Source organism: Epinephelus fuscoguttatus, linkage group LG15 (assembly GCF_011397635.1).
Source record: "Epinephelus fuscoguttatus linkage group LG15, E.fuscoguttatus.final_Chr_v1".
NCBI classification, from domain to species: domain Eukaryota; kingdom Metazoa; phylum Chordata; class Actinopteri; order Perciformes; family Serranidae; genus Epinephelus; species Epinephelus fuscoguttatus.
This window is the reverse complement of record NC_064766.1, coordinates 36,967,012-36,983,318: the sequence shown is the minus strand read 5'-3', so window position 1 is coordinate 36,983,318 and position 16,307 is coordinate 36,967,012. Positions and strand designations below refer to the sequence as shown.

At 40.9% G+C, this 16,307-nt stretch overlaps 1 protein-coding gene across 1 annotated transcript; it reads right to left on the bottom strand.

Moving 5' to 3' along the window:
* Positions 1-1,212: 1,212 nt before the first annotated feature.
* Positions 1,213-15,007, bottom strand: mcm4 (minichromosome maintenance complex component 4). The gene is made up of 17 exons (XM_049598936.1): positions 14,804-15,007; positions 13,396-13,475; positions 13,116-13,274; positions 12,840-13,003; positions 12,607-12,708; positions 12,419-12,514; positions 12,130-12,225; positions 11,558-11,696; positions 10,008-10,228; positions 9,744-9,864; positions 8,512-8,771; positions 5,729-6,094; positions 5,483-5,610; positions 3,184-3,391; positions 2,823-3,051; positions 2,109-2,242; positions 1,213-1,748 (listed from the first exon to the last, which is right to left on the bottom strand). Exons 2-17 carry the CDS (start codon positions 13,457-13,459, stop codon positions 1,653-1,655), a joined length of 2,583 nt encoding a protein of 860 aa, XP_049454893.1. The 5' UTR covers positions 13,460-13,475; positions 14,804-15,007; the 3' UTR covers positions 1,213-1,652.
* Between the last annotated feature and the right edge of the window lie 1,300 nt (positions 15,008-16,307).

Below are 16,307 nucleotides of genomic sequence, written 5' to 3'. Positions count from 1 at the left end.
GCAGGTGTGTCCACCAGAGCTGTTATCTGTGATTTGAAGGTTCATTTTACTACCATAACTTTCCAATGTCTGTGAATTTGGCAGTACATCCAACCAGCTGCACAACCACTCAAGTCAGTTAAGATGACAAACTGTTGTCAGGTCAAGACCCTGGTGAGGACAATGATTATGCAGATGAGCTTCCCTGAGATGGTTTTTGACAATATATATTTAGATTGCTTCTCCCCAATTTCTCTTCAAGAATTGACTGTAGTGATTTCTTCATCCAAATCATCGTGTCTCTTAGACCCCATCCCAACTAGGCTACTTAAGGAGGTCTTTCCTTTAGTTAACACTCATATATTAGATATGATCAATATATCCTTATTAACAGGCTATGTACCACAGTCTTTTAAGGTAGCTGTAATTAAACCTCTACTAAAAAAGCCCACCCTGGATCCAGAGGTGTTAGCCAACTATAGACCAATATCTAATCTTCCCTTTATGTCAAAGATCCTTGAGAAAGTAGTCGCAGACCAGCTGTGTGATTTTCTCCATGATAATAATTTATTTGAGGAATTTCAGTCAGGATTTAGAGTGCATCATAGCACTGAGACAGCTCTAGTTAGAATTACAAATGACCTTCTGATTGCTTCAGACAAAGGACTTGTCTCTGTACTTGTTTTATTAGATCTTAGTGCGGCGTTTGACACAATTGACCATCTATATATATATATATATATATATATATATATATATATACACATAAAAAATAGTGTTTACCAAGTTTGTCTATAAAAGATTTAAATGCTTGTCCGCATTTCCAAATAAAAACATTTAAGGAGAAGTTACACCACTGGCAGCACTTTTTTATGACATATGCAATTCACTTTTACATCATTTTATCAAGTATATTTGACTCCTGTCTTAACAGCTGCACCATTCTACTAAATGGAAATTTCAGGCTTACATGTGCAAACTCTTCTTCCCTCATCATTGATAATTCCATTTGATTAATAGTGCAGCCCATAAAACATTAAGTGTAAACATCATATAGCTTCAGTTAAGAGCTGGAACAACCTGGAGCCGATTATCAGACCGTATATATGATACTGCCAGAGTGGAGATTAATTTCATTTCCACGACTTCTATGATACTCGGGAAAATATAATGGCAACACTGGAATTTAATTCAAGTTAACACTACGGTATAAAAAGAAACTTTCCAAGTATATTCAGTGAGCAACATTTTATTTTTCCCTCTATAAACAAGTAGTCAATGCAGCTACAAGGAACTCAACTCCGTGGAAATATTAAGTGACTTGACTCAGTCATAAAGTACAAGTTGAAAGAAGCTTTTACCATGACACAGAAAACACAAACAGCAACATTACTGGAAAACAGGTAACAAATGAAATACAAGCTCTTTTAAATATTAGCTTTATGTCTTTTGTTTTCTTCTTTTTTTAAATCACAACAGGACACCAAAGTCTGAGTGAGTCATGCAGTTACTCTGAATCACGTCTCTAAATTGCCAGGATATTCAAACATCTAATACGGCCAGAAAAACATATGGTGGTTCAATTACACAAAATATTTTTACAGCACCAGAAAAAGAAGTCGACACAGGATAGGATTTAAAATTAAGGTCTGTACATAATTGCAGGGTGCGCCTTAAGCAAGGAGACGAACAGTCTTTCCAGTGACCGTCAAGTAATCCTCGTCAGCCAGGGCTCGGAGCGCCTCGTCGAACAGCTCCTTAGTGATCGCCTGAAAGAAGTCACAGAGAGGAAGTCGTTACAGGAAGTAGTGGTGTTGTTGATAAAAACAGACCATGTATAATTTAAGAAAACAACTACTTGGTGGAAAAGTTAATCGCAATTATTTCCATAGCTCTACAGAGATTTTCATTTAATTCAATTACCAGTGTTGTAAACTGGCTGGCCAATACCTAACGAAGCAGGACGGTATCTTACATCAATTTTTTTGGACTAGAACTCAAAGAACTTTGCTCTGGTTCAACCAAATTCGAAACATAATCTATTATCTTAACTATCTTTTAAATCACAGGATTTGAAAAGTAGATTTGGTAAAATTTCTCTCCACTGAAGACAAAATAAAATTACTTACAGTTTCAGACTGTCCTCTGAGGTCCTCAAGCAGCTGCTGGTATTTCATGGCGGGCGTCTTTCCTTTAGCCTGGATCAGTTTCTTCAAGGCTTGGGCGACCTCCTCCTTGCGCTTACGGGCGGTGTTACTCATACCTGGAATCACAGATTAATACGATCAAATACACCGTCAGGCTGCAACTGATGATTATTTTTATTATGGATTTATCCGCAGTTCATTTTTGGTTGAGCGATTGTTCTATAAAACGACAGAAAATTTTTTTTTGAAAAAGAAACGTCCATCACAATGTCCCAGAAACCATAGATCACATCTTCAAATTGCTTCTTTTGGTCGACCAACTGTCCAAAACCCCAAAGATATTCAGTTTTCTATCACATATGATGAAGAAAAGCAACATTTTCTCATTTTTGCTTGGAAAAAAATGACTGAAACGATCATTTATCAAGCAGCGAATCTGCAGAGACTGTTTTCAGTATTTGATAACAGCAGTTTGGATACAGAGTCCCTTTCAGCATTAACACTCACCAAGTGTCATGTCACATACTTGCGAAAGATGATCAGGGCCACATGTGAAAAGCATATCTGAGCTCTGACTTTAGACTCTAAACTTCACGCGTCCCTGATCCTCTCCTGTACATATCACCTTCATAAATACTTGCTATCATTCTAAACGCTTTAAAACAATGAGTCTGTACCAGGCCCGGTGTCACACACCTGTTGTGAGAATAGAGATGTCGACAAATCCTGTTCTGGGGTCAGTGGCCGACTGTTTGAGGGCCTCTCTGTGCAGCCGCTTGGCCTCCTCCACGTCGATGGTCTCCACCTTCTCAGAGAAGCGCACCTTGGCGTGGGCTTCTGCCAAGCGGATCAGGGACTCCAGCTGCCTGGGGTAGGCGGACACCATCCCCCGGCCACTGCCTATCTTCCTCATGTCCACGTAGGCCTAAGGACCGACATGCACGCAGTCAGTTGAGGGCTGATGTCCAATTTATATTGCTCTACTGTTATAAAGCAAAGCGATCTGCAAATATTCAACATAATGTACATAAATTGTAGAAATTCTGAGAAAACACACCTCAATGAGAGCCTGGCTGGCCTCCTCGCTCAGCCTTGGACTGATGTATGTTCGTGCATATGCAATGTAGTCCCTCAGCACAGCCATGTCCAGGAACTCTTCCTCAATCTGCTCCTCACTCTGGTAGTACAGCGACACCAGGTGGTGGGCCAGCCTGCGGTCATACGCCTCGTCTTGGGGATCCAGCATCAGGAAGATGAGGTCGAATCTGATGGAGCAGATAATGCAGTGTTAAGTACCAGTAACATGACAACTGAGAAACCATAAAGACATAGTGACATTAGGCTGGATGTCCTGTATACTGGAGTCAACTGCTGTTCTTCTTTATCAGTGTTGTCTGTGTTTACCACAGTTTGATATACGACAAGTTTTCTCATGTTTTACCAAGCCTTTTAAGGCATAAATGATTCAGTTGTTTCTTTGTTTAAAGCTTCTGTATGCGACATTCAGAACACTAATGCAGCAGTAAACCACTGTTTTGCTATGTAATGACACTCCCTCTGTTTGTTGTTGTTGTAGATGGACCAACTGCGCGTGCTTTTAAGTGCATGTGAGCCCCTGTGTGTGTAACCCACTGGCTAGCTAGTCGACGCCGTGCCACACTGCGCTCATATGGCAACTACGGCTGATACCACCACCCTGACCCCTGACGTCAGATCAGTTGTCTCAGAAGTGCAACACCCACTCTTTGGTCCTCCCCTCACGTTAACACTGTTAGCTGTCAGCACATTTGAACTTATTAGCATTGTTCACGCTGTTAGCACCACTAGCTGCAAATCGTCGGCTCAGCAGCCTCCATGTTGAGAGCCATGTGCAGACGATCCCGGCTCAGACTGAATCATAACTATGCTCTGAATGTCACATAAAGACAAAGGATGTTTTATGCAAGTATCTGCGTGACATGCAGTCAGCTCAGTTACAATAGGAACAATGATTATAATGCAGGAAGTGGAACAACAGGCTACAAAGCATCTAGATTATGACACACGGACACTATAACCTGCCCAAATTTGCTGATTCATATTGTATGATACTGTGAAATAACACAGAAGTTGGTAATGGCATACTTAATTGTTCATTTAGTAGGCAGAATACAAGTATGTGTCTCCGAACACAGCCATGCTCTCTACATGTGAGGCAGTGAGTCAGTCAGCCACACTTACACTGGCTGGGACAGTAGTTTCCTTCCATTACATGAGTCTTATTATTATTCGGCTGTAATGTGGTAAAAGGAGAGAAGTAGTTTCTGAGTTGAAGTAATGGCCGCCATTGAACAAAATGAACAGAGGATGATGAGTGATGGATCTGGCTCTGGATTAGCGGTAATAACTTTAGAGGCAGTGTCAGAGATGATGGACCAAAAGGGTTGAATTTCAAAACCTTGTTCCTCCCTTTACTTCATTTTATTTATGAGGACAACGCACATTAATCAACATTTCTGTGCACTGTATTAACCCATTAATGCATGCTCTTACGGATCCACCTGCACTTTAGGCTAGGGGTATTCCTGGCGACTAATTTCCCTGTCAACTAAACAAAAATTTTAAGACTAGTTGACTAGTCAAAAAAAGGGAAAACACTCAGAAAACAGTCAAAAGCCTTTAATCACGATCTTCAACAACCATGTCGGATTTTAAATGCTGGTGAAGTGCGAGACACTTGGCGCTGTGCGGTATGAACGTGAACATGACGGCAACTCAGTCAAAAGTTAACCACTAAAATAACATCTGAAATAAATAAGTTGCCTCTGAAATGTGGGGCACATTGGACCTTGCAGAAATGATAGCAGTTCACTTTAAAGTTAATAAAACAACATCTAAGTTATAATTAAATTTCAGCTGAAATGAGAGGCATGTTGCTCGGTGCAGTATGAATGTAAACCTGCACATTATCTGATAACGTTCACTTAAAGTTACCAAATAATATACATCTCAAAAAAGATTAATTGCTGCTGAATTCAAAGTACTGCCAAACCACGCTGGTTTTGCGAGAGGACATCTCTCCAATTTCCCTGATGGCTCTGTAGCACCCACTAGTGGCAGATGCCTGCATGACAGTTAAACAGTCTTGTACATGAATAAAACATGAATAGGTTTAATTGACTAATATTTCTGGTGCCAACGAGCGAGGGGGCGGATGTTTAATCGTTAAGACGTCCATTTGCGCGCTTGAAAACTCACACTGTGTCAAAGTGTTGACTGCCAGACTTCTTTCAGGGCAGATTAGAAACATTTTAACTGTGTTTTAAATAATTTTCTGTGATGCGTTTTGTGTGATCGTGCTGACTGATGTTACTCACCTGGACAACAGTGTGTGAGGCAGCTGAATGTTCTCAATCGTGGTCTTTTTGGGGTTCCACTGAGACTCAATAGGGTTAGCAGCAGCCAGCACAGCTGTACGGGCGTTCAGTTGGCAAATAATTCCAGCCTGAAGACATAAAAAAAACAAGAGAGAGTGAGAACTTTGTAACTTAAAAACATGTTTGAGTTTTCAGTGTTACATGCTCCCTATCTGCCTACACTCGTTTAAAATTTGTCAAACAAACCTTGGCGATGGAGAGGGTCTGCTGCTCCATGACCTCATGCAGCACAGAGCGCGTGCTGTCACTCATCTTGTCAAACTCATCGATGCAGCAGATGCCGTTGTCGCTCAGCACCAGAGCTCCGGTCTGCAGGACCAGCTGCCTCGTCTCCGGGTCCTTCATCACATAGGCGGTGAGACCCACGGCGCTGGAGCCCTTCCCCGAGGTGTACTGGCCACGGGGCACCAGGTTGTAGACGTACTGCAGCAGCTGGGACTTACTTGTACCAGGGTCACCGCAGAGCAGGATGTTCACCTCTGCACGGAAGTTGCCGCGGCCGGTCTGACTGAAGTCCTTACGAGTGCCGCCAAACAGCTGCAGCAAAATGCCCTGGAACCAACAGAGAGGGACAAAAACAGAGTTATTAATACCGTGATTAAAAGTGACATCACCTGGGATACTGGTTATCGTCACATCATGTAGGGCTTCAGTGAAGGCTGCAGGGCATTTCAACAAACTATTTCATTATTCAAACCAAGAGAGGTGAACAAAAGACTCTTCAGAAAATCTGACTTGTCAAAGTAGGAACATTCCATTGACGATTTACAGACCTTTCCCACTCCTTTATTTTCATTTTCTGCCTCTGTATACATTTTTTTATCTACATTCATCCTATTTCTTCTTAAGTGGTGCAGGTACAACTTTTTTCTTGTCGACTATATGATGCGTCCCTTACACAGACAGCTCACTGCTGATACTAATCATCCTGATTGTCAGCAGTTTCATTTGAAGTTCACCACAATGACACCTGGGGTGATTTTTCTGCTTTTTTCATACTGACAAAGCTTCTTGATGCAAAAAGTTGCTCCGAGTGACAAAATTCAAAGAAAATTCTTCAGCTTTCTAAGAATTTCCCCCTAAAGTTAAGACTAGATCAAGGTTAAGATAAGATTTATCAACACAGCATCTTAGCCTTTAACACCAGGGCCTCACAGCGTGTGACGGCTACCTCGCTGAGCTGCTGAAAGTGTTGCTGCAGAGCTTCCTGTTGTTGTAACTTGTGTATTTCCACAAGAGTAAGCTGATACTCCTCTCATATATGGAGCTGTGCAGGCCCGTGCATTGTCTACAACACCGTCCTGCATATATTTCACCATAAAAAAAATGTTGTTGGAGGGCTTTTATTTTGAAACAAACAGGACGTGTTGAGTTAAAAATAAATATTTATAGTTTCTTCATGTCTGTGAGTGATATAAGCATAAAGAAATGTAGTGAAAGGTGGCATCATGTCAACATGATTAATAAACATCCATTTTCACTGTCTATTTCTGCTAAAAACAGAGCACATCACGCTCTATAAAAACACGTTGCGCAGCTGAACTGCGCCTAAGCAGCGCAGCTCCAACAGGCAGTGTAGCCCAGGTGTAAGCTCCTAAGGTGAAGGTAAGAGAGAACGGGGGAAAGACACAGAGGCAGGAGAGATAAAGCTGAATGACAGCGAGTTAATAAAATGTTACACATTAGATTGTGCAGGAATAAGGTTTGTGGTCGATCTCATTAGAGATACACCAAAAGCAACAACACTGTATCGCCAGCAATGAAAGTGATCATAACACTGAGCATTAAAAATAAACCTAAGCAAATAAATATAGCAACTATAAGGATGTGAATAAGCTACTGCACAAGTAGGCCTGTGTTTTCAAATGGCGATTACGTATTTAAAAGTATGGCTCGCAATATATTCAGGATGTTCATTCATAATTAAACCGTGTCTTCAGAGAGACGCAACACGATGATTAGACTTGTTGATTTCATTGTTTATTCTTTGCCCATAATCACTGAGTGCATTTTTATTTCTACTTTTTTGAATGACCAATCACAACTTTTATTAGAACGCATCACATCTAAAAACGAGGTCAACCACACCTCCTCACTTAAGCTTGGACTCCTTGCCAGAGACATTTAGGCTAATTTAGGAGCCATCTAAGAGTGCTTTCAGGGTGAATGTGGTCCAAGGTGTGATGCCTTTCCAGACGTTGATCTATGGAAATGAACAAATTATGTTTCCTAATAATGTCAGATTACACATAAAGTAAGCTTTGAACTCGTGAATTATGATGTTAAGTGTCAGGTGTGATCAGTCTGTTTTTTATGAGTCAATGTAGATGACAAAATCAAAGGCTTTAATTCATCCTTTCTCCCTGCTCTGCCTCAGAGAGTATCGTCTCTGTGACCACTAAAACGACGGCATTTGATTCTGTCAAGACCTCATAAAGTCTGATGTAAGCGATACATCATCACACTTATGTTAACACCTTCATCTCATTATCCTAATGTGGGTGCACACCTCATTACCTAGAGGTCTACTCAACCTTAATTTGACTTGCCACAGCAGGAAACACACAGGTGTGACTGATAATATTAATGACGGCTCCGGTGACATTAAAAAGACATACTGACTCGTAGAGGTGAAACAGATTTTGTTAACGATGGCCCAGCTCCATCAAGCGTCCCACTGAGCCGGCGTGCTCAATATCAGAGCCCTGAAAGTAGTGCACCAACATTAATGGAGTCATTAATGTTATTAATTACACCCGGTTCTCCTGCTGTGATATATCAAACTGTCTGTTGTGCCAATCAGAGCTCATGACTGCTTTAGACTTCTTTTGGCTTTCCTTTAAATGCACGTCAGGCATTAAATGCATCATGCAAAACAGTGTGAGAGTTTGTGTTGCAATTAGTCTTGTTGCCGGATGCGTGCACAGGTTAACACTTGTGTTTTGACATGCAACCATTCACACACACACCTTTTTGATGTCCTCATGCTCATAGATACTTGGTGCGAGGGCTGACGACAGGCGCTCGTAGACGTCTGGCTTGGCTGCCAGCTCCTTCAGGGTCTGCACTCGGTCCTCGGTGAAGAGTTTCTGTTCGGCCTCCTCGTTCAAACCATGCAGGCGCTTCTCGTCTGTCTTACGGAAGTGGATGGCGTCGATGTGAGTCTTGTACACAGACTTCACGTTGCTCTGGCGTGGGTTAACGCGCATGGGGACTGCTCTGTAAACACCTGCACGGACATTTGAGAAGCTGTTAGGATGTCTGCGACCAACTAAACAAGAAATATGAAGAACGTTGCTCGAGGAATTAGATTAGATAAATTGTGGCGGCCATTTTTCACCATTTTAGGGATGCACCAACTGTGAAATTCTGTGCTGATACTGATACTTAAACAGTGTGGCCAACAGCTGATACTACTGCCAAATTTCTCCTTCATGTCTCTCACCCAAAACTATATTTTACAAGACTAGATTTAGAATGTTTTAATTCACCTTTGCCCAGTACTCATTTTTACTGACTAGAGCTTGAACGCATCATAATGTAACTCAATGCAACCTCCTTAAACTGTTAGTTCTGGTAGCCAGTTGCTAACAGCTAACAGTTAGCGTTAACTAGCTCTCCTCCAGCTGATTTCAACACAGATTTGCTGCCCACAGTGTAGCCGTATAAGGGAACCATTAGGGTGTTTCCCCTGACACGTTGATAGTGAGTTTAGTCCGAATGTGTCACGGGGAAGATCTCCTGGGACGACAGGGCAATGTTCGTGTTGAGCCCTGCTTTTTAGCCTGCGCAAAATTGCCGTCACACGGAAAAACATCAGCCACTGTCATCACTGAATGCCATCTCATTTGCCGGTAGGCCACTGGCCATCAACAAGGCGAATTTCGGCCAATACCGATGTTTGTTCGATACGTCAGTGTATCACTACTAGAGCATAAACAACTGGCCCATAGCCAGGAAGTTAACAAACAAGTATTCTTCTAATATAATCAATGTTTAAAGTCACTTAAAGCAAAAAAAACCCTCAAAACTAGGTAGTTTGTTAGACACAAAATGATCTGAAGAAATCAGCTGTGGCTCTGGAAAACTGTGATGTCAAATTCTAATGTTTTGTGGAATTTTATATACAGAGAATATAACAAGCAGATTAATCGATAATGAAAAGCCTCATTAGCCGCAGTAGAGATTTAGGAAATCTTACCGGTGATGTTAATGCGGTCTCCCGGCTGCACTTTATCAACCAGGTCATTATGAGCATAGACAATAGTTGTGTGAGGCGTCTGACCAGCCGGCATGTCTTCAGGAGACTCCTGAACTTTGATCTGTTGCAAAACAAGATCAGTAAATGAACAGATGTCATGACCTCCGCTGCAACATGTCACTAATTATCACTCAACATATTCTGGGATTAGGTGTCACTGACTGTAAGCAATCTGGCCCATTATCAACCCAATCGAACTCTCACCATCTGTTTGTCTGAAAAGACCGAGCGATTGTGAACGAGCGCCAGGCTGTGGGTGGTGTTGCAGTGGCGGCACACAGCCGGCTCAGCGATGCGTCCGCGATCCACCTCCACACGGGTGCTGAAGGCGCACACCTGGCACTGGAAGAAAGCCTCCTGCATCTCGGGGATGAGCTGCGAGGTGCGGATCACCATGCCGCTGATGGTGATCAGCTGATCGATGTCTGTGGAGGCAACACATGAGACACACAGACGCTTTAGTCTGGAGCTGATACCTCACATTTTATTAAAGCAGGAAACAATATTCACAGAAGTCACACTAGATATGGGAGGAAATATCGTGCTATGGTCGTCCTAATAAAGTGTGATGTCACTTCATATGGACTGGATACAAAGCTACTGGGGCTGTAATGGTTTATGTATTCATGCTGAACTGTCACTGTACAGGAGTCACTGTTAGGTGCATCCATAGCACTCCACAGCATCACTAGCGGTGATGTAGAGTGTTTCCCCCTTGTTCTTTTAAATATGGGTTAACCTCACAGAGACGATTCTGCCACACATTGTTACGTTATCAATCTCATCATCATCTTTCGAGATTTTGCTGTTCTGATTGATTCGAGTTTACTTTTCCTGCGAACAGGTTTCCATGGTGTGTAGCGAGACGAGCCTCCTGAGCCCAAAAGGCCATCAAAACTTTGATTTAGAATTACCAACGTAGCCTTTGTAATTCTGGACTACTACAGAGGAAGAAAAATGGTGCATAGAAGACAAAAAAAATACTAAATACAACCCCAAATCATTGTGTTGCCAATTTGTACGTAATATCATCACACGACCTCTGTGTTTGGCCAGATATGGTAGGTAATTTGCAGGGAATTTTTTATTTGACAAATTATGGACATGGCAGATTTACACAGGATTAAAATCACAGACAACCTCCCCCATTATTACCAACTACCAGAGGCCCCCAGGTAATACTAGTCCCGTCCAAATATGCCTTCAGAGGAGGACGGTGTGTCGGCATTGCTCCACTGTTGTGGGGTGTGTGAATGAAAGCACATTCAACATGCTTACACACATGTGCCAGTAATTGGGATGATAAATGATTGGGTGGTTTTACTGTTTAAATAAAGCCAAGGACAATCTAATTGAAACACTGCTACTGATGCAGAATTATTTTTTTTCCATTACTCAATGTATTTTGGTATTTTTAATTTCACAGCATAAGAGGTGCTCTTAGATCTAAAGCCTTTCGTGACCCTCTTGCCATTTGTCTTTGTTCATTGTTCACATAGAAGTGTTTGAAATGTTACTCATCTTTATTATGAAAGTAGTTAACCAAAGTTGGCAGTGGGCACGTTGTGACCTCGTCCTAAGCAAGAGGATTCTGTCTGTCTTTGACACTGTTGAATCAAAATAAATAAAAATAACTATCTTTATCTATTTTTTTCCCCTGTTGTACCAAACTCACACCAAACCACAACTCCTAAATCAAGGTATAAACTGCGCCGTGACTTTTGTGCACCATCACAACCCTTGAATCCACACACCTTCTGGATTCAGGCTCCTCATGTTTCTGGTTTTCAGGGCGTTGTAGGGGCGGACTTGGATCTGGTACTCCAGGATGGAGTCTGGGAAACGCTCAAAGAAAAGCTCGTTGACGGCCATGTCGAAGGTTGGGATGACTTCCTGCAAAGGGAGAAAGATACACACACATCAGCATCAATATGCTGTAAAACAGACACTAGAAATATACAGTAGAACTCAAACTTCAACAAGAACACAATGATGCTTAAAAAAAAGGTGTTTACAATATCCTGTAAATAAACAATAATTCCATTAGTCATGAAATCTCATTTTTGTGTTGTAAGAAGGATAAGCTATTGTTTTTGTCTAGTATAAGTATCCTCTTTTTAACATTGACTTATTATTATGGGGCTATTTAAGCACTTTTCTGATCAATTTCTGTTCAGTTTTCATCAGTTATTTTAACTTAAAGACCTAAATAAAGATTGAAACATATGCAAGTACGGTGCAGGGGCATATCTGGATCAAAATTGTCCAAATCCACTTTGAAATGCACAGGAAGTAATAAAAGATATTATGAAATATGGAGCATTACCTGTGGGTAGCAGATGAGCTGCCTGTAAAGTTCTGCATCAAAGGACTGCACATGCAGACAGTTCACATTCAGCACTGGGTCGCCAACAACACTGATCTGTGAGAGACAAAAAGATTTCTTGTTGTGTTTATTCTTAAATCATCATCAATCATTTTCTGCATTACATTGGCAAAGATGTCCAGAACTTGTATAGGAATAAATCAAATTTAAGACATCATCCGGTGAGAGTCTGACTTTAAACAAAGTATAGATCGGCCTAAACAGCAGCAGATGACACTAAGTACCCTACCTCTTCCAGCTTCTGCATGTATAAAGGCTCATTCAGGTCCAGACCAGCGTTCTCATCTTCAGTGGAGGTTGGGTCAATGAACCTCTGCAGGAACCTCTGAAAGCAAAGTGATGCAAAGAAAAAAAATGTACTCCTCTGCACTAAGAGTGGGTAACATTTTTCAGTAGCTGAAATGTAAGATTTCATACCTGAAACTTCTCTTTGCAGGTGCCAACATTGACATCAGTCCCCCAGATCACCAGTCTCTGGGCTGCGTTTGACTCGCTGGCGACGGTACCATCGGCACTTGGCTGTGAATTAAAAAAAAGTGAGAAGTGTTAATTTATCTGAAAGGTTTCGTGCTTACCGTCGTATCCTGGCTCATGCTATTACAACAACAGTCCACCACAGTCTAAATAATGTTCTTGACTCCTCCACTGACCTGCTCAGAATGAAGATCGACTTGAGGAGCCTTCCTAACTGAACCCAGATCAGGACGCTGTCTGGCCGGGGTGCCACGCACTCCACTGCGCGGGGTCCCTTCAACCCTGGAGCTGGGGGTCCCGTACATCAGAGGGGAGCTCATGTCTACCTCATTGGGTAGGACTGTTGAAAAAAAAGGGAGACACTGGGGTTAACTCAACTAAATCTTCCTTCCATTTCACTCAGATACAGCTAAAACCGACCATAAAAATAGGCACACTGTGAGTGATGGTACCTGAGGGGCGTGGGCTGGAGAGCAGAGAAGTGTCCTGAGGTGCTGCTGGACTGAGCATGTCGGTGGCCGGGGAGGTGGGCATCGGCATCAGGTCCCCAGTGGAGGAGTCCTGGCCTCTGCGCCGCTGAGAGGGAGGCGAGGTGGGGCCCTCGCTGCTGGCTGAGGATACACAAGACACAGAGACAGGTTAATAACAGAACACACAGACAGGACCCACATTCACCACCTACAATCTCAGCTGAGGACAGAGTCACATATCATTTAGGACACGTGAACTTACGTGTGGCTGGGTCGGTGCCCCTTCCTCGTTTGCGGCCACCAGGAGTTGACGTTGGGGAAGACATTGTTGCTGGAATATATCTGAAGATCAAATGAATGAGTGAATTAATGTTCAGTCGAAAGAAAGGCTGCTGCTATTTTTACTGACATGTGCAGGGTAAGTAAAACAAAAACTTGGTTTGTCAGGTGTTTTTTTTTTTTTGCATAACAGCATAACACCTGGTGGATGATTTTCAAACACTTGCCAACTGAGTTTGTTTTTTGTGCAGCCACAACATTTTAAAAGACTGACTGTTGCAGGTAGATCAACTGAATTTGTAAAAAACTGCAGTCCTGCCCTGCATGTTGTTTTGTTTACTAAGTTATTGCTTTTGTTTTAGTCTGCTCAGTCTTGCAGGGCCTAAACGGGCCTTTTCTCCCACCTAACTTTTTTGGTTTAATACTGTATTTTAGTTCCACTTTCGTGCCCTTATACCTGCTAAATATAATCCTATAAGTGAGGCCTAGATCAGATATGATCGATAACTTCTGGTGTATTCACTTGTCAAATTTGAGGGTGCTGATGTTTAACTTAGGCCTAACTGTGAAAGTAAGAATGAGTCCTTTAAAGTCCTCAATATTGTGTTGTTTTATTGTGATGAACTTTTTTTTAAAAAATTGTATTTTATATGGAGTCTTCTTATATTTGCACTGTGATTAATGCTGTGCACCAAATCACCAAGTCACACACCCTGTTTCTGATTAGTCATGTTTTGTTCATTCATTTTCTCATTTATTTGATGCACATTGTAGGTTGTAGGCTTTGTTTTCAAGTACTGTGGTTTAATATGTCCATTATGTCATAATTTACTCCTTAATCTTTATTAAATACATTCATCTGGCTCCTCTAGTTTCTCTGCAGATGAACTCTTTACATGCAAAACATGCAATGAAAGAAAAATATTTGGAACTACAGTTTAAACTACATAAAGGGATAATGAAACGGTTGTGTGGCATCACATAGCCAACCATCAAAGTTAAAATACTGCTTTCCTTCACGTTTATGCATCGAGTTAACTCCCGATTCTTCAGAAATAAGGCTTTTAGTGTGTTCACATTATTTGTAATTGATCAGACTATTCTGCCACTTATATGTGTGTGACGCGTTATATTTAATTATCTTATTGTGTTTTTACTTGTTTTATTAAATGATGAGTCAGTTAACAGCGTTTCCACCATTTGACATGTGGCTGCAGAGGAAACAATAAGCTGAAACTTCCTGCGCTGTTTAACCCGATTTAACAATTAAACCTGAGCTTTAAAGTTGATGCACAGTCAGACAAATACGTGTGATAACAGACAGTTGAATTCAATCAACATGATCGATCTATTAATATGAAATATTCTAATCAAATTCAGACGTTTCTTACCTCTTCTTCTGTGTACCTCCGAGTGCTGCAGATCTGGCGCGAAACTGCGGGTGACGTTATTTTCGCGGGGAACTTTGGACCAATAGCAGGCCGGCATCGTGGTTTTGTTTCCGGCCGATTCCTTCACTGCAGAGGGGGGTTCATGTTGAGTTACAGCGGTTAACACTTTAATTAAGCACGATAAAATATCTTTATAAACAAACACAAACAGTGTAAAATAGATATAAATCTAAACGTTTTCTTTATCTTATATATAAAATACGACGTCTGCTTTCTGCGCGAGAGCTTTTACACATTGAAACCCTGAGCTTGACTTGGTTTGGTCCAAAAATAAATGACCTTTTTTTTTCGTTTTCTTTATTGAAACAGTGCAAAATACAAATTAAACAGTCGTGTGACGTGACAGTGTTAATTCCTAAAATGAAAGAAAATAAAAAAAATGAAAACAGGAAGTGAGAAATTGCATATAAATATAAAGAAATTCGTCATAATACATTGTTTAAATAGTTTTATACTTGCAATACAAACGGATTATAAACGTGGAAGGCATATAATAATACAGGCTCGCATATCTCACCGTGGTGCATTTAATTCTATGGCATTTTTTATATGATTTTGTACTTAGTAACACATTTTTTAATACAGTAACTTGAAATTATTATTATTATTATTATTTTTTTTACAAATATATTTGAATATTTCCAAGAGGTTATAGATGTTTGATGGTGCTGGACATACATCACTTCCAACTGTGCATAATTTTAAAGTAGTTAAGGTAATAATTTTCTCAGAGCAGGTTGCAGTGTTGTTACATGTGGAATATGTCACTACTGCCTCTATTGCTTTTCATTTTTATATTGCATCAGTTTTGCCTCAAGTTTTAGCACTGGCCCACACACTTGATGAACAATAGGCTACATGTTTAAATAATTTCTTGTTGATGTGTTCAAAGTCTTTTACATACTGTATATCCTGTTTTCTTTTTCTTTCCTGTGTGCTTTTTGTGCTTTGTTGTATTTTAGGTAGCTTTGGGTAACATTTTACCCAAGGGATTACAGATGTACAATAGCATTTTTGGTAATTCTGGCATTTTTTATATCATGTGTATCTATTAATTTGCACTGCCCCCTTTTAAATAAACTAAATTAAAGTAGGGGCATACTAAAAAGTGAGTGGAACAAATCCTCTTTGTTGCAAAATGTAATCATCATTCATTATGTTGATGATTCATTTCTTTGGCTTTCATTTACATGAAGTATTTTTACTTGACTTTATCCAGCAGGTGCGTTCACTGACCACCATGTGGCGCAGTTTCCATTTCAAAAAGGGCCTTGTCAGAGGAAAAGTACAGCGCACTTCCTGAGTGGGAAAACACAGGAGCGTTTCCGAGAAGTATCAGTACATGTGTCCCCTGTGGTAAAATCAACCACCTTCAGTTCATCACATTCCCTAATTTTGTTCTGTAAACATGAGTCACCTCAATAATATGGTGCATGCAAAACGT